Source organism: Trichomycterus rosablanca, chromosome 17 (genome assembly GCF_030014385.1).
Source record: "Trichomycterus rosablanca isolate fTriRos1 chromosome 17, fTriRos1.hap1, whole genome shotgun sequence".
Taxonomy (NCBI): Eukaryota; Metazoa; Chordata; class Actinopteri; order Siluriformes; family Trichomycteridae; genus Trichomycterus; species Trichomycterus rosablanca.
The window spans coordinates 25,320,770-25,347,468 of record NC_086004.1 but is presented as its reverse complement, the minus strand read 5'-3'; the positions used below and the strand labels follow the sequence as shown (position 1 = coordinate 25,347,468).

The window sequence follows — 26,699 nt, the reverse complement described above, 5'->3', positions numbered from 1 at the left end:
ATAATTGTGAAAAGATGGGAAACATAAGGCAAGGCTTTTGAATATGCTTGCATGAAAAACATATATTTTGCATGAAAAACTATCATGCTACTTCTTTAAAGCTTGAAAGTATTTCAGAAAACCGTTTTCACTTAACACAGTTAACCACAGCATTAAGAAATGCAACCTGACGCAAAGCCATAGATCATTCTTTGCATAAACGACACACACACACAAAGACCTGGTCTATATAGGGTGAGAATTGAGCATTTGTACCAAAGCTCCTGCCAGAATGCTCCAATAATAAACCTCTTTTTTAAGTACCCTAGATATTTCCTTTTTACCATATAGATCCTAAGTATGCTCAGCTTTACATGCAACTGCTTAACTGTAACATACACTTCACCTGTGTGGAGGAATTTACTCTTACTATGTTTCTTTACTTGATTATTTATGTTATGGCCAAACAGCCTAGCCATTAGGAGGTGCACTTGTGAGTGTGTTCTCAGTACTGGTCCCACACCTAAAAATATACAGAGGGTTGCGTCAGGAAACTGTGTTGATTTAGGTATGAGGACCAGAGTGGTCCACTGTGGCGACCCCTAATGTGAGAGCAGCTGAAAGATAAAAAAAAAAAACAATTACAATAAAATTGTTTTATTACATAAACATAAAGTTAAATACAATTTCAATGAAGTCCATTTTAAATGAATCTGGAAAATAGTGGCTGCAGGAATAAAAGTAGTACCTATTTGTATGATGTTACACTATATGTTTGGGTTTCTGTATTGTCCTCTAAAGATAAGATTCACATCTTTAAGGCCTAAGCATTAGCATGTGTAAAAGCATGCAAACTTTTAACATCTAATTGCGTATATTAATTAAAAAAATAAAGTTGTCTGTAGAGCTCTCAGATGCTATGTAGGGTTTTTATAACCCACAATATATACTTGTTTGTGCTCTGTCCCTCTTGTAGAAATGCATTGTATACATTTATAAATGTAATACCTGACTTTACTGTTTATGGTCTTTAATGGTCCTAAGGTAACTAAGTTCACATTTCACAGTAACATCAAATGTAGGTTAATCTAGTTTTACAAAGGAAAACCTGGTAATTTAGCGAAAATTAAGAGTTTAGTGCAGATCCAGGGTCTGTCTGTGTTTTCCCTAGGCCTGGGTAATGATTTTCTCCCAGCTCTTAAAAATGCAAGGTAGATTTTGGATTCCCAAGGTGTAAGTAATATGATGGGTTAGAGTGCCATGTGATGGACTGATGCTTTGTCCATGCTTTGTTTTCAGGCACCACCTGATCCACCATGGCTCTGACCAGGTGGAAGCAGTTGATGGTGTTTATTGAACGGATGTAAAACTGAAATGAAATCTTAATTTAAACAATACAAAATTTAACATTAGAATAGCATTGTCAGTACATGCCACCACAATGGTAGAATAAGCTGACACTGTTTAACCTTAAGCTTTGGATAATGTCTTTGTCCATTATGTCTCCAGGTTTAATTTTAAAAGCTAAACGGGTGAGTTTTAATTATAATATAGAGAATTGCAGTGTGTGGGATTAGTAGTAGGAACTAGAGAATGGATAGATTTGGATGGTGAGGTGCTGCTGCTCCTCCTCCTCAGAGTTGTACTAACTTGATGGACTTTAAGGCGCTCCGTGGATCTGCGCTCTGAGCGGACGCGCCTTCCCACCTCTCCTATCCAATATTCCTGCATAATATTTAGCCAAAAGTAGTTTTAGCATTTCCTTTATAGTCAAATTCCATCAGTGTGTCTTCACCCAGCCATCGCTTTGCACGGCTTACGTGCGAGCACCTTTTTTGAAAGGGCCATGGCGCAAAACGGAGTTCGTTTACTGGCTCTTCTGCTTTGCTCGGCCTGGACAGGATTACTTGCTCAATCACCGAAGAGCAGACACCCGTTTAATGGTAAATGCATCTTATTTTCTCCTTGGTTGCTTTTGCTTTTGAGGGTTGGGGCAAAACAAGTTTTGCCTTGTGCAACTTGTTTCAATTGTGCGCCATGTGCAGGTCCAGTGCGTAACGCGTTTTGGGAAAAGCGTAATTTATTTATTGATTAGAAAATACGGCCTACTGTTATTTGCTTACATGTACAAAAACGTACAAAAAACCTTTTCCTTAAACCGTGTCATCCTGGCCAGGGTCGCAGTGGGGCTGGCGCCATTCGGAAACAATTGGAGAAAGGCAGGAATGCATCCTGGACAGGCGCGTTTATTGCAGGGAGGCACAATTACAAATGTCCTCACTTTTAGTTCAATTCTGTCCAACCTGACACAGGTGGTAAAGGTGTAAATTCAACCATTGAGGGGTATGGATGATTCTTTTGTATTTTTAACTAGGCAACTGAAAATGAAATGTGCTGGATTTCATATACACCATGGTACGATGATGATGATGATACACCCAAAAAACCACTTGGGCACTGGTTGATGCATGTTTTGGAGAACACAGAGAAACTAAATTGTTGAAGCAATGTAATTAAATTACGTGAATCAGAAGACTGAAAAACAGCATCTGTAGAAAACAGTTAAACTCTGTTAATGTACAAACCCCAGATGGAACATTTTGTAAAATGTAATAAATTAAGAATCTGGGATTTGTTCGCTCTCTTATGCTTTTATTTATCTCACAAAAGTAGAAAGTTTTTCAATGTTTTTCATAAGTGCAATGTTTTGTAGTATGTGAATATAAACAAATTTGGAATTTAATAATACTTTTAAATCGTTTGGGAACTAAGGGCATTTTTGCTTAATACAAGACTCAGCAGTTCACAGCCTGATTCTCCTTTTAATGATGCACCATGCATTTTCAATAGGGACAGGTCTGGACTGCAGGCAGGTCAGTCAAGCACATGCTTGAGTTATACTGTTGTAGTGCATGCTGAATGAGGCCTGGTATATCTTGCTGAAATAACCATTCTTGGGAAAAGACGTCACCTTAATGATAGCATATTTCCCCTCGGTGTCAACTGTAACTTTACACATATGCAAGTAATCATGCATATGTCTTGCACTGATGAACCCCCATACCATGACAAATGTTGGCTTTTGCACCTTCCTTATAACAGAGAGATGTTTTCACTTGTCTTTTGGTCCATCTAAGATGAGCTCAGGCCCAGAGAACTTGGCAGCATGTATGCATAGATTTGATGAATGACTGTCTCTTTGTGTAATACAACTTTAGGTTGCATTTCTTAATGCAGTGGCGAACTGTGTAAAGTGACTGAAAAGTTACCTTCTTCTCTAGAAATAGGATTTGTAAAACGGATGTCCCCAAGGCCTTCATTTCACGACAATTAAGTTAGTCAATTAAAACATTAAAACATGAGAATTTTTATCTTTGTACTTTTGTCAGTTAAATAAAGAGAAATGACATTCTTGTTTTTTTGCATTTAACAAAATGTACCAAGTTCTCTGGAAATTGGCTTACAAATAATGTTCCCAAGAGGCCTTCATTCAACTACAGCTCACAAATAAAAACATGTCAGACTTGACTTGCGAAATGACTTAATTATGATAATATTGTTGTGGATTAAAGCATGATTTCCTTATGTAGTTCACTTTGTAAATATTAGAACCACTGATTGGCCTTTTTTTAAAACAAAATAAAATGAGCATCCATACAAAGGTTATTAAGGAAACACACAAGGTACTTCTGTGGCATCACTTAAAATACCCTTTCTGACATCACTATTTCAAGTGTAGGATTAGCCACAACTGTCATTAATCAACAACTTTGTGATGAGTAATTCAAGACATCTCTGTGAGGTGACCTGGTATCTGAGGTTGAAAAGTCCACCCATCAGCTTTATATAAATGTGACTTCATGAATGGGATATAACAAATTCATTTTTAAATAACATTATTTTCCACATTATGTATCTCATTTATTTATTAATTGTCCACATTTATCAACAATAGCAAGATTATAATAAGAACATTATTTTCCTGCAAATTTACTACAGTAAAATAAATATGACTTTATTGACCCTAGCTTTGTGAAAGTAATTGGATAAGTTAGCTCCCTGTTCTGTATTTCTTACTTGCACTATTTACAGGTGACGCTAGACTCACTGAAACCATGATTAGGATCAAGTGATTAATACGAATGTAGGATAAAAAGTTTGTAATAAATGTAGGAACATATAGCTCATTTCATCAGGTATCATTGACCTGGTAAGGGAACTGGTTACTCAGTGGATTTAGTTAAAGATCTGGACAAAAAGCCACAAGTGCCTTTAAGCTGCTGCTGTTGGGCCATTGGGGTAGGTCCTTAACCATTTATCTAATTAGGTCAGTTCTTAATTGTTTTGGATATTTGTCAGTCATGTGACCAAGTCATCAGGTGTTAGTTTGATTAAACACATAACAGATTTACAACTAAGCACATTTGATCTCAACCATTGACATTTTATGAGCAATTCATCCAAAGCATAATATTCTAAAGGGCTCTCAAAGTTTTCCTTTAACTCTATATTTATTTGCAGTTGATGCCTGTTATTACATTTGTATTGACATAATTTCATGAATGAGGTATATCATGATTAAAAAGTCTGTGACTGAATTTAGTCTTGACAGTTCACAGGGGTGTGAACAGGTGATCACACTGTCTCTGATTGCTTATTTTATTGCATATTCATCACACTAAATTATTTTAAATCATTTTATGGCAGACACTGTTCATTTCATTTTGCTTAGGCCACTTCAGAACACTCCTGTGTTTGCTTTTCTGCAATTGTAAAGATTTAATCCTGATTCATATGTTTGCCTATAGAACAGTGTCTCACATGGAGTGAGGATCATCCAGATGTTTAAATGCAAATACCAGGTGAACACTGATGGTTTGCCCAGTGGTTATTTTTTATTGCCATTAACACCGACACCTGCAGTTCTTTTGTAGTCTGAATGTCCTGGATAAGTTGTCTTTAAGCCACTGATGACAGCAGGCTTGCCAGGCCTGGGCAGATTCATCACTGTTTCAAGTTTCCTCTAATTGGAGATGAATTGGCTCTCAGTGTGGTACGATGGAGTTCTAAAGCAAATGTTTAAGAAACACAACTGATGAAGAAAAGTTATTGAAAAATTAAAATATCACTGCAAAACTGCAAATTGCACCTAGTTTTATTATTAAAAAAATAAATGATCTTACACAGTTTGTAGCAAACACAATGAAGAGAAAGGAGTTTTCTAAGTTCTCAGGGAAAAAATATTAAACAACATTCAGATGAAAAAGCTACATACAGTGTATCACAAAAGTGAGTACACCCCTCACATTTCTGCAAATATTTCATTATATCTTTTCATGGGACAACACTATAGACATGAAACTTGGATATAACTTAGAGTAGTCAGTGTACAGCTTGTATAGCAGTGTAGATTTACTGTCTTCTGAAAATAACTCAACACACAGCCATTAATGTCTAAATAGCTGGCAACATAAGTGAGTACACCCCACAGTGAACATGTCCAAATTGTGCCCAAATGTGTCGTTGTCCCTCCCTGGTGTCATGTGTCAAGGTCCCAGGTGTAAATGGGGAGCAGGGCTGTTAAATTTGGTGTTTTGGGTACAATTCTCTCATACTGGCCACTGGATATTCAACATGGCACCTCATGGCAAAGAACTCTCTGACGATGTGAGAAATAGAATTGTTGCTCTCCACAAAGATGGCCTGGGCTATAAGAAGATTGCTAACACCCTGAAACTGAGCTACAGCATGGTGGCCAAGGTCATACAGCGGTTTTCCAGGACAGGTTCCACTCGGAACAGGCTTCGCCAGGGTCGACCAAAGAAGTCGAGTCCACGTGTTCGGCGTCATATCCAGAGGTTGGCTTTAAAAAATAGACACATGAGTGCTGCCAGCATTGCTGCAGAGGTTGAAGACATGGGAGGTCAGCCTGTCAGTGCTCAGACCATACGCCGCACACTGCATCAACTCGGTCTGCATGGTCGTCATCCCAGAAGGAAGCTGACGCACAAGAAAGCCCGCAAACAGTTTGCTGAAGACAAGCAGTCCAAGAACATGGATTACTGAATTGCCCTGTGGTCTGACGAGACCAAGATAAACTTGTTTGGCTCAGATGGTGTCCAGCATGTGTGGCGGCGCCCTGGTGAGAAGTACCAAGACAACTGTATCTTGCCTACAGTCAAGCATGGTGGTGGTAGCATCATGGTCTTGGGCTGCATGAGTGTTGCTGGCACTGGGGAGCTGCAGTTCATTGAGGGAAACATGAATTCCAACATGTACTGTGACATTCTGAAACAGAGCATGATCCCCTCCCTTCGAAAACTGGGCCTCATGGCAGTTTTCCAACAGGATAACGACCCCAAACACAACCTCCAAGATGACAACTGCCTTGCTGAGGAAGCTGAAGGTAAAGGTAATGAACTAAACCCAATTGAGCACCTGTGGCACATCCTCAAGTGGAAGGTGGAGGAGTTCAAGGTGTCTAACATTCACCAGCTCCGTGATGTCATCATGGAGGAGTGGAAGAGGATTCCAGTAGCAACCTGTGCAGCTCTGGTGAATTCCATGCCCAGGAGGGTTAAGGCAGTGCTGGATAATAATTGTGGTCACACAAAATATTGACACTTTGGGCACAATTTGGACATGTTCACTGTGGGGTGTACTCACTTATGTTGCCAGCCATTTAGACATTAATGGCTGTGTGTTGAGTTATTTTCAGAAGACAGTAAATCTACACTGCTATACAAGTTGTACACTGACTACTCTAACTTATATCCAAGTTTTATTTCTATAGTGTTGTCCCATGAAAAGATATAATAAAATATTTGCAGAAATGTGAGGGGTGTACTCACTTTTGTGATACACTGTAACAATAGAAAATTAAACTGTACTGTTATTACGATTGGTTTGCTAATCTGCAGTTAATAAGTTCATAGAAACACAAATTGTCACTGACACAAGATTATACAATAGCTTTTAGACTTATGATTGGGAAAGTAAAAGAGAAGTCAGTTGTAGCCTAGCGGTTAAGGTACTGAACTAGTAAGCAGAAGGCCGCTGGTTCAAACCCCACCACTGTCAGGTGTTGGGCCCTTGAGCAAGACCCTTAACCCTCAATTGCTTAGATTGCTTTGGATAAGAGTGTCTGCTAAATGCTGTAAATGTAAGTCTGAAGTAAAACCTAAATTGGTTAAATAATTGCTTTTACTGCTGTTTATGCATGAGTACATCCATAACCAATGGATGAGTTTGATTCTACCTAAATGTTTGTCTTCATTTGTATGTTTCTTTCTTTGTAGAATGTCCCGTGGACCTGTTCTTTGTACTGGACACATCTGAGAGTGTTGCCCTCAGAGCCAAACCTGCAGGAAATTACGTAGAGCAGATCAAGGCCTTCACCAACCGCTTCATCGATAACCTGAAGGAGATGTATGTGAAAAGCACTATATTAAATTAATAAACTATATTGATTTAATTACAAATACATAATCCTGTGAGGTTTTTTCCTTAATATAGCCACAAAAGAAGTATGTACTTTCATACTCTTACTCAATTTAACTTTAAATATGTAATTTATTAGATTATTTTAATGTGAAATATGTTTATGTACTTTTGCCATTTTTGTAGGTTTTTACAATTTGGCGCTTAATCATTAGTGCTACACTGTTAACAAAACTGCACATCTTTAATGTATTGCCACTACTCTGATTTTGTGGGGTGTTCTTTATGTGCTTCTCCTTATGACCAGGCGCAAGCCATGTGACCGATTTGTGACCTGGAACACTGGAGCTTTGCACTACAGTGATGAAGTGAAGCTGGTTAGCAGCCTAGTGGAGGTGAACACGTATCGTGAGCAGCTTAAAAAACAGATATCGGATATCTCGTACATTGGCAAGGGAACGTACACCGACTGTGCCATTAAGGATGGTATCGCTGAGCTGCTCAGAGGGTATGAAATAACACACACACACACACACATTTGCTCTTAAGCTCTTAAACTTGTTTCATTTTTTGTACATAAAGTGCTAAAATCCATTCCTGGAATCACTCTATTTTTACATTTTAAAAATTGTGTCTGTTTTCAGAGGCTCTTACTATAATGTGAATAAGTACATGGTGGTTGTGACGGATGGACACCCTGTCAGTGGGTATAAAGAACCTTGCGGTGGAATACAGGATGCAGCAAACGAGGCCAGGCAGCATGGCATCAAAGTGTTCGCCGTTGCCATCACCCCTGATCAGGAGGTACTCTTTATTGTGACAGACATTTGACAAAAATGACATAAAAATAGCCTTGTCTATGACTGATCCTGATGAGAGCATGTGATAGATCTTCATTATCGTCTTTTTCTACCCTTTGTAACGTCTGTTGTTGTTTTTTGACAGGACACCAGATTGTCTGTTATTGCCACAGACATGAGATACAGACAGAACTTCACTGCTGCTGACAAACAGCGCTCCAACCAGGAGGGCACAATCCTCACCATCATCGACATCATTGTAAGTCCATCTACATACTTAATTTACTTAATAAAGCTGTTTATGAGAACAACTGTAGACACCCATGATAAATTATATGCCTCCAACTTTGCAACAACAGTTTGGGGAAGACTTTTTCCCATTCTTACATGACGGTGCCTTTGTGACCAAAGAAATGTCCATGATCTGTTTAGTGGCCTAAACAGAGCCCTGCCTTGAGCACCTTTGGAACATCTACCAATCTATGACCACAGAGATGCTTCAAAAAGCTTGTGGAAAGCCTTCTTAGATAAATGGAGAATGTTATTGCTAGAAATAAGAGTGGAAAAAAATGTCCAGCAAGCTCATGTACTGAAATAAAGAATTATTTTTTCCCCCAGTTTTCCTCTCAGTCTAGTCGCATCCAATTAACCAGTTTGTATTTCCACCTTTACTGCTGCTGACCTTCACTCCTGACCAATGAGGGCCGTGACTAACACGCCCTCTCTGACACCTGTGCAGTAGCCAATCATTTAATTTACCTGCAGGCTCATATGGAATCCGTATCACACACAGGAAGTCACACAGATCTCCATTATCCCCCGGCTCTGTGTAAGCGCCATCAATCAGCCAGCAGAGGCTGTGATTCCAAGAGTTATGAAGTATCATGATGGCAATTTAAAAAACAATAGACATTTTAATAATGACTGGACAGAAATCTACTTCACCCATATGGCCATGACAAAGCAGCATAACATGGGAAGCATTTTAAGACAATGTATTCTAACTTTAACTTTTCACTGGGCTTTAATACCCACTATATGTTTAAGTAGATATCGTGTTTATGGCACCTTCATCTAATATCATTTATGTTATTGGCCAACACTTTAAAATAATTTAAAAACCCTACTTTAGCTCCTGTTGAATCATGTCACAGGCACAGCTCGGATTGTAAGAACGTTTTAAATGCTGCTACAATTCAGTACAAGTAATAACAATCTGAGTTTTGATGTTGACTGTTCTCTCTTTGATATTCTCTATTCCAGAGTAATGAAACAACAGATGTGGTATGTTTATTAAAACTCCTTTTCTCATATTTTATAAAAAATCAGTGCTGTTTTTGTTATTTATCCGTAATGTTGTAAAACTCCATTTTCTTTGTCTTTCTTTCATTGTAGTGCTGCTCCTACGATTGCAGTGTAAGTATCCTTACTCCTAAATTCCTTGATTAAACCCTTTAGCACATTTTGTGTTGTTAACTGTTTGCACATGCTTTTGTGATGTTTTAAAGGCTCCCGCTGGACCTGTTGGCCCTGATGGAGAACAAGGTCTAAAAGTAGGTATTCATTTATTTGTATGGTTGAATCTTTTATCTTATTGTCCAAATATTACTTTTTCATCAACCATCATTCAATTCAATGCTGAGGGCAATGTTATTATAAAGGTACATATAAAGACATTAACATATTGACATTTCACCTTAATAAGACAAAAGAGTTAGATCCATTTCTAAGTGTTTTCTGTTTTAATATAGACTAAAGACAAATATATCTATAAACATTTATTGCATTATATTGCACAAATATCACATTCATTATCAAAATTTTATATTTTTCTTAGTTAAATTATCTGATATATTTATTATGACTGTGTATTATTGTTGTCTGATACAACATTAGATACAACTGTTAGATCAGTAACATTCTGCGCTGTCACAGCTTCCCTTGTTTATTATCTGTAGACCATGAAATGAATTGTCTTAAACTACTGCATTAAATTGTTATATTTACATGTAATTGTTTACCCTTTGTTGTACAGGGAGAGCCAGGTAGACCAGGACTGCCGGGAGAGAAAGGTGACGTAGGACCTGATGTAAGTACATTATTCCATCATGTGTGATTTTCATAACTACCATACACATACATACATATTTTAAAAATCTCTTCAGCATTTATAAATAATATGAATGCCAGATTGTAGAGATACAATAATGTGACATGCTTATTTATATAGTAACAAATAAATCAAATACATTCACCACATAAAATTGTTCAGTAACTCTTGTAGGTTGCTTTAAGGTGGTGGTGTGTAGGTTGCTTTAAGGTGGTGTGTAGGTTGCTTTAAGGTGGTGTGTAGTTTGCTTTAAGGTGGTGTGTAGGTTGCTTTAAGGTGGTGTGTATAGGTTGCTTTAAGGTGGTGTGTAGTTTGCTTTAAGGTGGTGTGTAGGTTGCTTTAAGGTGGTGTGTAGGTTGCTTTAAGGTGGTGTGTAGTTTGCTTTAAGGTGGTGTGTATGTTGCTTTAAGGTGGTGTGTAGTTTGCTTTAAAGTGGTGTGTAGGTTGCTTTAAGGCGGTGTGTAGTTTGATTTAAGGTGGTGTGTATGTTGCTTTAAGGTGGTGTGTAGTTTGCTTTAAAGTGGTGTGTAGGTTGCTTTAAGTTGGTGTGTAGGTTGCTTTAAGGTGGTGTGTAGTTTGCTTTAAGGTGGTGTGTAGGTTGCTTTAAGTTGGTGTGTAGGTTGTTTTAAGGTGGTGTGTAGGTTGCTTTAAGGTGGTGTGTAGGTTGCTTTAAGGTGGTGTGTAGGTTGTTTTAAGGTGGTGTGTAGGTTGCTTTAAGTTGGTGTGTAGGTTGCTTTAAGGTGGTGTGTAGTTTGCTTTAAAGTGGTGTGTAGGTTGCTTTAAGTTGGTGTGTAGGTTGCTTTAAGGTGGTGTGTAGGTTGCTTTAAGGTGGTGTGTAGGTTGCTTTAAGTTGGTGTGTAGGTTGCTTTAAGGTGGTGTGTAGTTTGCTTTAAGGTGGTGTGTATGTTGCTTTAAGGTGGTGTGTAGGTTGCTTTAAGTTGGTGTGTAGGTTGCTTTAAGGTGGTGTGTAGGTTGCTTTAAGGTGGTGTCTAGGTTGCTTTAAGGTGGTGTGTAAGTTGCTATAAGGTGGTGTGTAGGTTGCTTTAAGTTGGTGTGTAGGTTGCTATAAGGTGGTGTGTAGGTTGCTTTAAGTTGGTGTGTAGGTTGCTTTAAGGTGGTGTGTAGGTTGCTTTAAGGTGGTGTGTAGGTTGCTTTAAGTTGGTGTGTAGGTTTCTTTAAGTTGGTGTGTAGGTTGCTTTAAGTTGGTGTGTAGGTTGCTTTAAGGTGGTGTGTAGGTTGCTTTAAGTTGGTGTGTAGGTTGCTATAAGGTGGTGTGTAGGTTGCTTTAAGTTGGTGTGTAGGTTGCTATAAGGTGGTGTGTAGGTTGCTTTAAGTTGGTGTGTAGGTTTCTTTAAGTTGGTGTGTAGGTTGCTTTAAGTTGGTGTGTAGGTTGCTTTAAGGTGGTGTGTAGGTTGCTTTAAGGTGGTGTGTAGGTTGCTATAAGGTGGTGTGTAGGTTGCTATAAGGTGGTGTGTAGGTTGCTTTAAGTTGGTGTGTAGGTTTCTTTAAGTTGGTGTGTAGGTTGCTTTAAGTTGGTGTGTAGGTTGCTTTAAGGTGGTGTGTAGGTTGTTTTAAGTTGGTGTGTAGGTTGCTTTAAGTTGGTGTGTAGGTTTCTTTAAGTTGGTGTGTAGGTTGCTTTAAGTTGGTGTGTAGGTTGCTTTAAGTTGGTGTGTAGGTTGTTTTAAGTTGGTGTGTAGGTTTCTTTAAGTTGGTGTGTAGGTTGCTTTAAGGTGGTGTGTAGGTTGCTATAAGGTGGTGTGTAGGTTGCTTTAAGTTGGTGTGTAGCTTGCTTTAAGTTGGTGTGTAGCTTGCTTTAAGGTGGTGTGTAGGTTGCTTTAAGTTGGTGTGTAGGTTGCTTTAAGTTGGTGTGTAGCTTGCTTTAAGGTGGTGTGTAGCTTGCTTTAGGTTGTGTTGTAGGTTGCTTTAAGGTGGTGTTTGATGTTAGTGCTGTGTGGTTTTCCAGCGGTTGTGGTATTATTAGTTGTTAAATGCTTCACACCAACTCAGGTCACACAGAATTAACTGTTAACCAGAATAACACCTTTCAGCCTCCACAGCTGTTACTGTAAAGGATTTACACAACACGTTTTCACTCACTAGTTTATACTCACTTGCTTTGGCCTAGAAACGTTCAAGGCAGGCTGGAACTAAACCATATGAAGAGAAGACTTGGTCCTAAACAGACCATCTATCACTGTCATTGTTATCTTTGTTTAAAAAACACATTTAAATCATTTTTATTCTTTGTCCATAACAGGGAAAAGATGGTGATCCCGGTCCAGTTGGTTATCAAGGCATGAAGGTTTGTTTTTTGTAATATAAAATTACATTTTCTTCTATTTAAGATTGAATGATTGGGTTTTTTAATTTAGTTTTAATTTAGTTTAATTTTTTCTTTTGATCCTTCCTTATTCCTCTAGGGAGACCAAGGAGAACGAGGAGAAAAGGTAAGATGCCAAATTGCAGTTCAGAAATTATGATTCTTTTTTTTTTTTTTTCTTGGTACTATATGTTATATAATGCTGTATGTATCTTATCTTGCTCTTGCTCTTCTTTTGTGTAGGGAGAGAGGGGCCACAAAGGGTTCAAGGTAAGTACATGGTTACATCTTAGGTAACTTGTCATGAAATTGTTCTATTACAAAATATTATGTCTAAACTGCAATATTTTGGGTGACATGGTGGCGCAGATCTGGGTGGCCAGGATCTCTTCTGTGTGGAGTTTGTGTTCTCCTAGCGGCTGTGTGGGTTTCCTTCAAATGCTTTAGTTTCCTCCCACAAGTCCAAAGACATGCAAAGTGGTACTACTAGAAATTGCTCTAGGTGTGTGTGTGTGTGTGTGTGTGTGTGCTTGTGTGTGTGTTTGTGCCCAGGCAACCTGTTTGGGGTATTTCCTGCCTTTCACCCAATGAATCAGACCCACCGCATCTCTGACCAGGATAAAGCAGTGGTAAAACAGACAATAAATGAATAAATGTAATAACTTTTTTATCTTTTTTATTCTTTTAGGGAGACAAAGGACATTCTGGGAAAGGTGGTATTGATGGGCGTAAGGTGAGTGTTATTAAATGCTTGTTTTTGTTTTTCTGTCAGCTGCAAAAAGAGGCCACAATATAATAGTATCTATTAGTAGTAGCCATTTGTTAGCTGTGTGTAATCCCTGGCCATTAGGATATGTCATAATTACATTTAAGAATAGTGTATGTGTTATATGTTAATAATCACAATCTGTAATGTATTACATTACACCAGCAGTAATCTTTGAGTCTTTTTCCTTTAATAGCTATAAACTCATCCTTTGTTTTTACAGTATTCCTCCACACTGTGCTTCCTTCATACCAGTATCAAGCCAGAGTATTTATATGCGGTGTGTTTGTGTTTTATCTAACAGGGTGAGCCAGGGTTCACTGGACTTCCAGGCTGCAAAGGGTCGCCTGGGCCGGATGTAAGTTTTTAGCTCCTGATGACTTTTTGTTTAAAATCACCTTTATAGTAATGTTATTTGTGCAAATGTGTGTATAGGCAGGTTGTCAGAGTTTGAGCAATTCTACCTGATTTAGTCTAAGTAAAAAATAAACTGTTATGCTTATGTGTAGACTAGTACCAGAATGAAGCAGTTAGTAGCAATTAATGAATTAATGAATAATTTAGGCAGGACAGCTAAGTATATTCGATCTGCAAGGAATGTGGAAGGTTATTTTAGGAAACTTGTAGTTCTCTGATTTGATATATAGGATTTCATTATTTTATTACTGTGCAATTTAAAAAAGGATATAGTCCACTCTTTCTGCATGAGTTTTCTTCTGGGTACTTTGGTTTCCTCCCATTGCCCAAAATCATGCAAAAGTTTTTGCCTTTAATTCTATTATTTATAAGGAATAAAAAAAGCTTTTTCTATGATTGTTTATTCCAAAATTCCCCTTAGGAATAACTGAGATGAACTAGTTCCCAGTCCAGAGTGGATTCTTGGCCAGTGACAAGTGGTTCTGGCTGACTCTGTACCTCCACTGACCGTGATCAATAAGTTGTTTATATTGTTAAGTGATGTAAAAAGTTATATTATATTATGTAACTTTGCTGTATGACACTTCTTTCTTCTTTGGTTGTGGTTTTTGCCAGACAAAGCCCAATCCGTTACTTTATGCTGAAAGGAAGTTTGTCTGGATAGACCAATATAATCAGACAACATCAAAGCAAGAAGTCTGCCATGAATTAGGAGCTGTCAGAGCCCTGAGTCAGACAAGCCATTTATTACAATGGATTTAAGGGCTGCAGTGGATAAAAAAAGCCTTTTCTAACCCCAAAGCTTGTCTGAAGTTTGTTGCAGATCACACTGACAAAGCAAAAAAGCCAGAGCATCTAAACCAATGGCATAATACATGCTTGACTGTGAACAGTGTAACCCATGTAACCCAAAGTGGCAGATTGGACTTTCTACTTACTGTAACTCCAGCAAGAAACAATTTTCCCATGTTATTTTAATGCACTTTTTGGTGCAGTCAAACTTGCCCTGTTTATATGGACACAGTAAGTTCCATAGCTGTAATAAATTCTAACCACTGACAAGACATTTGGAGGCCATGACACAAAGTTAAATGACATCATGGAACTTTTCATATCATCAGATTAATAATCTTAAATTGTTTTAGGTATATTTTTTAACCTAGTACGTTTTTTGAAAACCAACAGTAGACTTGTGTGTGTTCCAGTTATTGCATTATTGTTTAAACTGCTAACTGCCAAGTTGCTACTGCATGGTCCTTGAGCAAGACCCTTAAGCCACAGTTTCGTGCATTGAATAGAGGCACAGCATTTGCAAAAGTTTATCTGCCAAAATAAAGCTCAGCTAATGTAGTGTAATACTTAATGTATACTTCTGTAGTAATCCCATGGTAACTTTGTAAATATTTAAACTGGTTAAATCCCTGTCTGATTATCTAAGTAAATCAGAGGTTTATTCTTGATTTTATGTTTGCCGTGAGATTCACTTTGTCTGTACAGTCTCTGCAAAAAAATGCATCCTCTTTTCACAGTTACAGTTGATTGGCTAAAACGTGAGTTGTTTATTCTCTTGAGCAAAATAATTGGCTGCTAGTCAGACATGTATAAAACAGCTGTTAATGCTCAGCTTGCATCTGGAAACCAGGACTAAGGATGTTTGCCTTTTAAAAGCCAAACATTTACTAATTTTGACATGCAGACCCCTCTCGTGGACTGCTTTCTTGATGGACTGTTTGTGCTTTATTTACATTCCATAATGAATCTGCCTATAGATTGAAAATCTGGTGACAGATGTTGCATTTTTTAGCCTCATGTTGCCATATTTGTTGTCTGATTATTCTTTTTATCTGCACTCTGTTAAAGGGTTTTCAAGGAGAGTCAGGACCAAAAGGAGACCCAGGTTCTTATGGGAGAAAAGGAGCTAAAGTAAGAAACAGATCTGTTTGTCTTACAATCTATGTATATGGGTCTTATCTGAAGATAATGACATTTACAGTAAAACAAATACAATTAAAATGAACATATTCAACTATTCTGAACAATTTAGTGCTTTAAAAAGTTCTTAAGTGCCATTTGTTATCAGGAACAAAGTATTTTTGGTAATTGTGTTTATAAAGCTGTAAAAAAAAACATAAAATAGACACCTAAAACTATTGCTTGATAAATGCTTCATACACATGCAGTATTTAAAATGTATGTAAAATGTAAAATGTATCGTTTCTATTTGGTTTTAATTACTACTGTATAATTGTTATGATGTAACATTATGCCACTAGTCTTATGCATATACTGTAGGGTTGAAACAGAGACTATTAATTATAATTAATAGATTATAACTAATAGATTATAACTAATAGATTAATTATAAAAATAGAATCATTGGTTTATTTGGGACAGTACTACTACAGTAAGACAAAACTACATGTAATTTCTAGAACTGTTAGTGTAATGTTTTTACCAGTCATGGCTCTGTGTCCCATTCTCACAAACATAATTCATTAATTTTACAGAATTCTAATAGGATTTTTACCAAAGTTCATGTAAAACGTCAGGTTTTATCACTTAAACATGTTAAAACTGGCCACACCTTAATCTATGACTTACACAACTGAGGTAACAAAATAGTATGTTAAATGAATGGCAAAATTACAGGTTTTGCATAAACTGAGGAAAATCAGCAGTACATGGGGTTAATTTTTCGTTCTGGTGGTTACTGGGTGAACCATATCGTATCATAACACTAATAATTCATGTACAGTGAAGGCTTCTGGGTCTGTGTCTGTATCCGTATCTTAGCAAATGGAAAACAAAGTAAACAAGCCAGCCAGTCTTTTTTAGATGCTGTTTTCTCAGCATTTGTTGCAGTTGCTTTAAACATTTATCAGCTCAGTTTTATTGGTTTTCCAGATATTCATTCCAATACACTGTAATTGCAAAAGTAACACAAAGTGCACTTAAAAAAAAAAGAGCTTTGTGTTTTATTGCATTCTTAATAGCATGTTGGGTGTACACTAAAAGTCTACTCCTGGACAAGCAAACCAATAAAGTTCTTGAAAGTTGAATCCATTGTCAAAAATGCACTCACACTTAATAGTTAGTACTATTAATACAGAATAATAACACTTGTACCTGCTGCTCCTTATCTCACTTGTGTCCTAAATAAATTAGAATACAGCAAACTTTCCATATACCACAGGTAATAAACAAGAATGTGTTTTTAGGGTGATCCTGGCAAAGATGGTGATGCAGGGAGACCTGGTAATTATGGATCACCTGGACCTAAGGTAAATAAAAAAGCATTAATGACATGGTTCATTTTTTTTTTTTTTTTTTGTAAAATCACAATATTATAATAAGTGCATCAAGTCAGTGTAGATGCCTGAATGTTCTTCAGCCACAGCTGTTAGGAAATGCCTTGATTTTTTCCAGAGCCCTAACATCACTAGCACACATAAATATCACTTTAGTGAGCTGTCTTATCAACACATGCTGTGTTATTGATTTTATAGGGGGATGGAGGACCAAGAGGAGCTAATGGGGACAAAGGAGAAAGAGGGGATGAGGTAAGTGTTTTTATTTCCTTTTTTATTTTATATGGCTTTGTTTTTGTGTGCTCTGCACATAAGAGCTCTATCATAATGGGGTAGATGAATGAATACATTCCGAAATGAAATTAATAAATTCTGAACTTACCTGCATAGTACTGCTTAAAGTTACCTCACATTCTATTACTTTAATTGTGTTTTGCACTTTTGGGTCTGAACACCATGTTAAATCCTGTGTAGACATGCTGTAAAGACAAAGTAATTTGGGATTTACCTTGTGTTTAAAGGTTCACTTATCTAAATCATAAAAATGCTTAAAGGAAGTCCTGCTTAGTATAGGCAGTCTGAAAAAAAGAACTAACTTATTGTTGGTGTCGCATTTTCTGGCATAGCTACTTTTTTCGCTGCTGTCGCCAGTACTTTTTCATTTCCAGACCAGGGTTTGGGTGCATTAAGTGCTAAAAAGCAGGACATAAAGTTCTAAATAAATTCACTTCATAACTTCTAATGACATGTGTACTGTGTGTACTGGCTTTCATGAATAAATAATGATGTTTTTTCTTTTTTTACAGGGACCAGCAGGACAAGATGGCCCAAGAGGCGAAAGAGTAATATTTACATTTACATTTGCCATTACCAGATTCTTATTGATTGTTTTGATGTGATTTATGAAGTTCAGATGCACTTTGTTAACGAAAAGTATATCTTAGATATTTTTTTAATCCCTGTGTAGGGTACAGCAGGTGAGAAAGGAGAACAAGGTACTCGTGGAAACAGAGGGCCCAGAGGAGATGCTGTAAGTTTCTATAAATTGTAATAATATTCAGCACCTTTTTAGCTTTTTACAATTTTATTGTATTTTTAGAGAGTTGTCAGTGTATAATGTTTGTTGTTTAGTGAATATTACATGTAGTGTGGTGTTCAGTGGGGACTGTAAAGTTTCAGGCAATTAGTAAACATGTTTCTATTTTGCCAAATACAATATTATTAATTTCAGATTATATACAGCATTAATATTTGAGTAAAAAGTATTGAAAATACATAAGAAATACTAAGAAATTCTGAAATTTGTGTACACTGTGTACACTGTCTAGTCAAAATTGGTAAATGTATAAAATGTATTTCTGTAGGATGTGTGAGTGCTGTGCAGAACAAACAAAGCATATTGCAAAAACATTACAACATGTAAAAGCCATCCTATCTGTGAAGCATAGTGGAGGGAGTATAACTGAAGAGTCTATGCATTAGCACAGAGTTCTCATATGGAAAAAGATTTTCCTGACTTGTAAATATATGGTATTGTACTCTTTCCATGACCACCATGTTTGTTATAACTGTTATTATTTATATTAATTAAGGTATTATGACAAAATTTATTTAAAAAAAGTAATGGCCAGACCAGCCTTATGAATTTATATAGTGTAGATAAAACAGAACTGGTAAATTAAGTTTTATAATAAGTGACGTTGATGTAACCTTTGATGTCTGCAGGGTGAACCCGGTCCTCGGGGTGATCAAGGACGTGAAGGATCATCTGGACCTAATGGTGAACCTGTAAGTGAGCCTGAAATCACAAAATATGATCCTTTCACTAAATAAATATGATAGCCATGGATTCTCTTTATAAAAGAAGGTTATGTGGGATGTTGAATAATTAAAAACATATGCCAATCCTGAAGGCCTAAACACTTGGTTGGCCATATGATCCATGACTCTTTTAATCTTTAAAAGTTGAAAGCTTGAAGCTGACCTCAGTGCTGAGGCATTTGCGAGGCCCCTGTTTTCTTCAAGGTCACAGATGTTGGTACCAGGTTAGGAGGCTTGCCAGAAGACAAAGGAATAAAGCCCATTTGAAATGAATGGATTTAAGATTTATAGTTTCCTGAGCATGGTAGAAGAACCCCAGATTTACATGCAGCAGTAGAGGCAGATATACAAATCAGGTAATTGAATATGATTAGTTTAGGAGGAAAACTGGGGTAAAAAAAATTTGTGCTTTTTTCTTGATATGTTGGTCTCTTTGACTGTATTAAAAAAGACGAGTAAATAAACTGCAAAAAGGATTCAGAACTCATGTCAAAGTGGCATGTATGCAAGCCGTTTTTAATGGTAGAGCTTCATTAAATACATCATAATTCTTGTATAAGGAAGACAAAAAAACTCTCAGCACACACCCTCCTCCTCCATCAGGCCTAAACTGTAATGTAATTCTCCAGTATATTTTGGCTCGCTTTCAGGCAGTATTGTTTTAGTCATGTAGCATATGGGATGGATCTGGAATGTTAATGATTGTATGAAACAGACAATGGTTTGCTGTTTTACTTGTGTTCTATATGTGCTAGATTGGCCAAAGCCCAGATTTGTATCTTCTCCATAATGTATTTGAAGTCAGTGCTAATAGAACAGTGTTTGAGATTCAGTTTCTTTTATAGAGCCTTAGTACCAAATCAGAACATTTATTGGCAAAACAAATTTCCAGTTTAAGTGGGTGGAGAAACATTAATGTGGAAACGTTAATGTGTTTTGTTGAGTAAAAGACCTTGTTCTTTAGAAACCTTTACGTTTCTGATTTAATCCTCGGTTCAGGATTCCCTTTTACCAAAATTTATGGTAAATGGGAAAATAAGCTTCTCTTAGTCATAAGTGTATTTGTGGTTATGACTCAGTGAACACTTAAAGCTAGTAAAACATTAAGCTTTTTTTCAACCTTTAAATTTTGGGCCAGTTTGTTATGAATGGATTTGGGTGTTTCCTGTCCACTACAAATTTCCAAAGAGCGCAGAAATTCACTATAAGGCCAAAAATATGTAGAAACCTGCGTACAAGTTTGTTGGATGTCCTTTGCCGCAAAAACAGCCTTCACTGTCCTGGAAAGACTTTCTGTAGGTTTTTGAAGAATGTCTGTAGGAATTTGTGCCTAATCTGTAACAGAAGTGGAACCAGGCAATAACACTTAGTCATGCAGGAATAGGAAATGGCCCTTTCTAAACTTCTTTAGTACAGCTAGCCATCCATGTTAATTAAATGATGAATTTATTTATTTATTTTAATGACTTTAGGGTGAACCTGGAAAAGTTGGGCCGCCCGGCTATCGTGGCGATGAGGGTCCCACAGGATCTGAGGTAAGAAAAAAATCACACTGAGGACTTTATCAAAAAATTTTGAGTTTTCAAAAAAAAGCACACCTGATATAATAGCGGAAACACCATTAAGTGTATCGTCTTCATGTTCAGGGTCCTAAAGGACCAAGAGGAATCAAAGGAGCCCCAGGAGACAGAGGGCTGATGGGAGAGAGGGTACGTTAATCCTGCTCACTCTCTAAATGAACTTCTACAAAATGATGTCACTTAAATTGTTTAATAATTGATTGCTGTAATGTTGTTGTTCAATCAATAGGGACCAGACGGACCACTGGGAAATGGAACTCAGGGTTGCCATGGTTTCCAGGTATTCCTATTAAAATGCACTTATTATATGTCAATTGATTTGTTGCACTTGATATTTAATTGTCTTTTTTGTTATTACAGGGCTATCCTGGTTCTAGAGGAGATGCTGGAGAACCTGTAAGTGGTATAGTAATAGTTGTTTATTAATAGTGTCCTTTCTGTGTTGAGTTTGCATGTTCTCCCTGGGTCTACATGGGTTTCCTTCGGGAACTAAAATCCTTATAAATAGTAAATAAATATTAATAGCACTTAGGCTAATATGATTAGACATCTACAAAACAACAAAGATTATCAAAAATTGTGTTAACAGGAAGCCGCTCAGGTGGCGCAGCGGTAAAATCACATTGTATCGAATCTCAGCCCTGCCTTGCCGGCTGAGGCTGAGCGGCCACATGAACAACGATTGGCCTGTTGGCCTATTGGGCGGGACTAAGCCGGATAGGGGTCTCTCTTATGACTAATGTAATTATGACCTCTGCTGGCTGATTGATGGCGCCTGTACAGAGATGAGAAAAGAGTGCTCTCAGGGTGTGTCCCTCCGTACACGCAGCTAAGCTGCACTGCACTCGTCAAAGTGTAGGTGATTAGATGCATACGGCATGCTGCCCACGTGTCGGAGGGGGCGTGGGTTAGCCTCATTCTCCTCAATCAGAGGAGAGATAGGCATTGGTGGAGAGGAAGCATGATGCAATGGGGCAATTGCAAAAGGGAGAAAAAGAGGAGAAAATGCATAAAGAAAAAAAACAATTGTGTTAACAGGTGTGTTTGTGTTTAATAAAGTATAATTGTACATAAAAATGATAAAGTATGAAAGAATTAGAAAACAAGAAAACAAAAAATGAAATATAAATATATATAAATGTAGGTTATATCTAGAATTTACCAAATCTTAAAGTGGTTATATTTAATACAGCTGTTTAAATAATCCTGTTATTTACATTAGAAACCAGTCAGGACACAAGCAAGTATGCATTTTAAATCAGAGCTTGCAACAATCAATCTGTGTGTTCACACCAGCCAGTTCCAGAACAGGCTTATGTAATGTGTTTTAATCAATATTACTGCATAATTGATAGTTACTGTGTTTTAATAGACTAGATCTTCAACTTTGATTTCTTAAGCTACCTTCCAATAATAACTGCAGCCACTGTGCAAACTGCAAAAGACATTTACATGTTTTTGCAGTGCTAAGCAGCACACAAGACCCCAAGGTGTAGTAATTGAGGCAAATCTGCAAAACATAGAAACAAACACTATTTTGCATTATTTTTCTCATATTTTTCTTTGACAGACACTATCGATGCTGTTTGTAAATCGGCTTTCTGATGTTTGCCTGTGCTTCAGTAAATCAGAACCAGTCCTCCCTAATGCAATGCACCACTCTTTATCTATTTTGCCTCTTTCTCAGGGAAGCAGAGGAACTCCAGGCCCCAAAGGAGATGACGGTGAACCTGGTGACCCTGGCTCAGATGTGAGTGCATTTAGACATAAGTCAGACCAAAATTGCTTTCTTCTTTTCTAAGACACCTGTCTACTCCTCCAGTCGTGCTGTGTATAACCATTCCTCAACACTCTGTCCATCCTATTTGTGTGCACGTTATCTGTCTGGCACATGTTGCCTGCTTCTACCTCATACTGTTCATCTTCTGGTAACTGACTCACTGCTTTAGCTATCACTTTGCATATACTAGGACTAAAAGTCCCTCACTGATTTTGTCTGATTGTCAGCAGATTGTTTTGCTTTTTCATCCAGCTTGAAGCTTAGACAGCTTTGTATCTGTTATTGACTGAGAAAACATAGTTCAAGGGAAAACTGCTGGTATGTAAGGTACAGTTTTTATTAGTTAGGGTTAGGGATGGGATTAAAGGGGTTTGGAAAGTGTTCTGTTGGTGTACAGTTGTGTGTGGAACATCCACTGTTTTAATCATCTTTAAAAAATACCACACTGTTTGTGTCCTATGATCAACAGGTTTATAACAGTTAATGCTACATAAACTATAGTCAAAACAATAGATAAAGTTAATATATAGTTTTTAATAAAGCTTTTAGTATGTTTTACTTACTATCCCTTTTATAAAACAGCTTTGAGATTTTCAAGAATGTAGTTTTTTGAAGCCACACTCTTCAACTGCCATGTAGTGTGTAATACGTCCCATATGCTCTATGTCCGAAAAACAGATCTCTCAAAAAACAACACAAATTTAGCCATATGGCTTAAAAACTGCATGCAGCATGTCCTTATTCAGTTTATCAAGTAAATACTATGTTTACTAAGTATAAGTGTGTTGTCAGCCTTAAAGTAAACATTAATGTTATGTTTATGAAATACCTTCTCCCAACAGCTGTATTAAAAACAACAATGCACATACAAGAGCATTTTTGGAACACCATTTTGCACTCATTGTGGCTCTGTAAAATCTTTAGTTTATCAGCAATTGAAACATCTAATCATTTTTATTTAGATCTTAATAGGTAACTAAATACAACTGTTGTCATATGATGTAACTTTTATTTCGTTGAAAGGGCACAATCTGCCACCATCTTAACTAGCTAAAGTAACTATAGGGCAGCCAGCCAACAACACATTGCAGTAATATCCTGAACAGGGTGCCAACTTATCACTTCTATCATCATGGCAGGTCTGGTTTCACATTGAAACACTGGTCATAGGACAGAATCACCCTTTACAGGGCACCAACACAACGCCAGGCTTTTGCCCTCCCACTCAGACATAGACATAATAGATGTAATAGACGTAATAGACCATGGCACCACCCGAGAGCCCCACCAGGAGTTTCTTACAGTTATAACTGTCAGCTATGGCTTTACAAAGTAATAATGTTGAAATTAATTTGTGTGTCATAATACTTAATCAATACAAAGCTAAAAGACATCTTGTGTGTAATTTTTAATGGATATATGCAATGAAGTATATTAGATTACAAGGCAAAAGTGGTGAACTTTTGATCTCAGCTATAAATTTCTCAGTTGATTTTTAGCTGTTCGTAGCACATTAACTTCTTCAAATTGTTTTTTTTAAATGTAACATTCTCATAATCACTACTTGCGAAGTCTAAACATTTGATTAAACAGCTCTAAATCAGGAGCATTTTTTACTCCTTGTTTACAAGATTCTGAAAATCCAGTTCACCTAAGTAAACAGTTCAGTCCCTCTAGGGTGGTCAAAAACTGCTTATAATGTTTTCTAAAGAATGTAATTTTACAAGCTTATGTTTATTCTTAGAAGGATTTGAGGGGGTCTGGATAGTGAGTCTGAGCCCAGTAGTCTGTGTTTATTCAGTAAAACAGGAAATGCTTAAACAAATTTGTCATCTTACATTTGGCTCTTTTACTTTCTGTTGCAGAAATCTGTGTGTTTGCAGAACTGACAGATTCTATTGGTTCGGTCTATTCTATTGGTTCTTAGATGTTTTCCCATGTCCAATTGAGCTTATAATGATGGACGACAATAGACTGGAATTGAACCCAAGGCACACAGGGCTTGTGCACCAAAATAATTTAGTTGAAAAAAAGTAATTCACTATTGTTTCTGATAGTACCCTGGAATTGAATTACATATTATTTATATAATTAATTATAATTAATTATATTTACTGTCCAATAAAAAAATATCAAACTAAGTATAAAATATGTACATTTCAGGGTCCCAGTTGTTCTGGAACATTTAATTTTAGATCTTTGGACAAAAATGCACCTTTTTCTATAATTATTTAGTTTTTTAGGTAAATCTGCTCTACATCAGAAAATCAGACAAGATGAACGTTCAGTCAACAGTCTTTGATCTGAAGTTCAAACAAAATTGGGTTATCCAACAACACAACAATTCAAAGCGCTAAAGTCCATCTTTAAATGGCTTAGAAGAAAGAAGGTTTTGAAGTAGCCTAGTAAAAGTCCAGACCTAAACCCCTTTAAGTGGCAGGGTCAGGACCTTAAACTGACAGTTAATGCTTTAAAGCCTTATCAGATGGCTGAATTCAAGCAATTTTTCAAAGCAAACTGGGAATTCCAAGTTATGAACACTTTGAATGCAGTTCTTGCTGCTAAAGTTGATAAAGTAACATATTTGAAGTGTGTACAGTGGAGAGCATGATGACAATTTTATAAAGAATACTAGGTTTGAAAGAATAGACTGGTGGTAGAATGAAGATTGAATGTTTGAATGTAGATGTAAAAGTGTTAGACTTCTCATTCTTATCATTAATGCAACCTTAGCCAATCTCAGGCATCTGTAGACCTACATATTCAGGCAAGGTCAACGCCCTTATCCAATTGTTTCGATCCTCCACTTGACAAAGCATAAACCACAGTTTTTAAAAAGGCTCTGGCTTGCTTTACATGTCTCAGGTTCCCAGATGCTCCCAAATTGGTGCCATTCATGTTATATGACAGATGCCAACATCTAAATTTGGGAGAAAACAGTGTTACTATTAGATTTTTAGTCCTACATATAATATATTTTGTGGGATATTTAAAAATACTGGTTATACTGAGACATTTAGCTAAACTTTGCTCACAACCCCACTTGCTTTCCCTCTGAACAGAAAACAGAGTGCAACCAAAAAGTTGAAGGTCTCTTGTTATGCTTGGCAATTGGTAACACTGTTGATGTCACACAAGCCTGGCTCACACCTGGAGCCCACATGTTGACTTTTTGTCTTTTTTTAGGGAAATAATTAAATCTCTGAGCATTTAAAGTTTGGGGATTTAAAAACACAAAATGAGGTTAAACATTGGTTTGCCTTTATTGAACACGTACGTTACATTTACATTTAGATGCATATTCATGCTTTGATTTCTGAATTGGGGGTGGTTATGTGCAGCTCTCTTTGCCTTACTCTATAGTGGTTACTTGGTTGCTTTAAAGGAATTAATGAAATCTACCAGCCCTGCAAGTATGTATATTTGTACTAACAAAATAAGGCTTTCCACTTTGCTCTGCCTTCAATGAACTGTCACACATCCAAGTTAAAACATTAGGATCTTGTTTTATTTCTCAGTTGGGACTGATTATTTTAGCTCTTAGAACTAGTCTGAGCTCTGAACAGAATGAACAGTATTCTGAGTTTGATTTTAAAGACATTTTCATGTCCTATTTGTCATACTATTGCATCACAGTTTACCTGTACTGGTAGATAACTAAGTTCAGACTGATTTACATCTTAATTGATTTTTAGATCTTCTTCAGGAATGTTGAACAGTGAACAGACTTTGTTTAGTTTTTTATTTCCACATCTGCATATATTCATGTCTTATACTGTATGTTAACTGATTTTGATGAAACATTGTAAAGACATATGACATCAGAGAGACCAGCATGAAACAAAGAACGATGTGGCTGTGAAAAATTTACAGTAGTAAATAACACTGAGTAAAAAGGGGAAATTAAATAAATTAAATACTGTTTATGCACTAAAAGTATATAAAAGTAAAAAAAAAAAAACAGCTTTCATATACTTGTTTCTCCCTACTATATTTTAACCTTTTACGTATCAGCATCATGTAGATCTGTTTCATTCACCTTTCTGAATCTTCACTTGCCCTTAAACGGTGTTCTGCCATTCTACTAGTAAAGACTGTTTGGAAATGTTTTAGCTTGGTTATAAACATTTCGTGCGGCTTACGTAGCCTCTCCCAGACCCAGGGGGCCTCATATGGTCTGATAACTGTGAAGACAATTACAGCACAGCAACGAGCCATACTATACCTGCATTAGGACTTCACACTGTGACCTCAACACTCTTTTAACTTTAAAGTGTTGAATTTAAAGGCAGTATAGTTAGCATGAGAGAGGCATCTATAAAAGCACCGTAGGTGTGTGGTAATATCATACCAGCCCGGCCATGACCTGGTCACTTCA

The 26,699-nt window shown here is 36.9% G+C and overlaps 1 protein-coding gene across 1 annotated transcript in view; it reads left to right on the top strand.

Annotated features, from left to right (window-relative positions):
- Positions 1-1,637: 1,637 nt before the first annotated feature.
- The window catches only part of col6a1 (collagen, type VI, alpha 1), a 32,711-nt gene continuing 7,649 nt past the window's right edge, over positions 1,638-26,699 (top strand). The window contains exons 1-25 of the mRNA XM_063013311.1: positions 1,638-1,922; positions 7,278-7,407; positions 7,727-7,927; positions 8,064-8,223; positions 8,365-8,478; positions 9,483-9,503; positions 9,615-9,635; positions 9,728-9,772; positions 10,255-10,308; positions 12,587-12,631; positions 12,750-12,776; positions 12,893-12,919; positions 13,338-13,382; positions 13,720-13,773; positions 15,693-15,755; positions 17,051-17,113; positions 17,339-17,392; positions 17,947-17,982; positions 18,108-18,170; positions 18,866-18,928; positions 20,434-20,496; positions 20,608-20,670; positions 20,771-20,821; positions 20,902-20,937; positions 22,229-22,291. Of these exons, the coding sequence (XP_062869381.1) occupies positions 1,826-1,922; positions 7,278-7,407; positions 7,727-7,927; positions 8,064-8,223; positions 8,365-8,478; positions 9,483-9,503; positions 9,615-9,635; positions 9,728-9,772; positions 10,255-10,308; positions 12,587-12,631; positions 12,750-12,776; positions 12,893-12,919; positions 13,338-13,382; positions 13,720-13,773; positions 15,693-15,755; positions 17,051-17,113; positions 17,339-17,392; positions 17,947-17,982; positions 18,108-18,170; positions 18,866-18,928; positions 20,434-20,496; positions 20,608-20,670; positions 20,771-20,821; positions 20,902-20,937; positions 22,229-22,291 (1,659 nt within the window). The 5' untranslated portion in view covers positions 1,638-1,825. The remainder of the gene's footprint in view (positions 1,923-7,277; positions 7,408-7,726; positions 7,928-8,063; positions 8,224-8,364; positions 8,479-9,482; positions 9,504-9,614; positions 9,636-9,727; positions 9,773-10,254; positions 10,309-12,586; positions 12,632-12,749; positions 12,777-12,892; positions 12,920-13,337; positions 13,383-13,719; positions 13,774-15,692; positions 15,756-17,050; positions 17,114-17,338; positions 17,393-17,946; positions 17,983-18,107; positions 18,171-18,865; positions 18,929-20,433; positions 20,497-20,607; positions 20,671-20,770; positions 20,822-20,901; positions 20,938-22,228; positions 22,292-26,699) is intronic.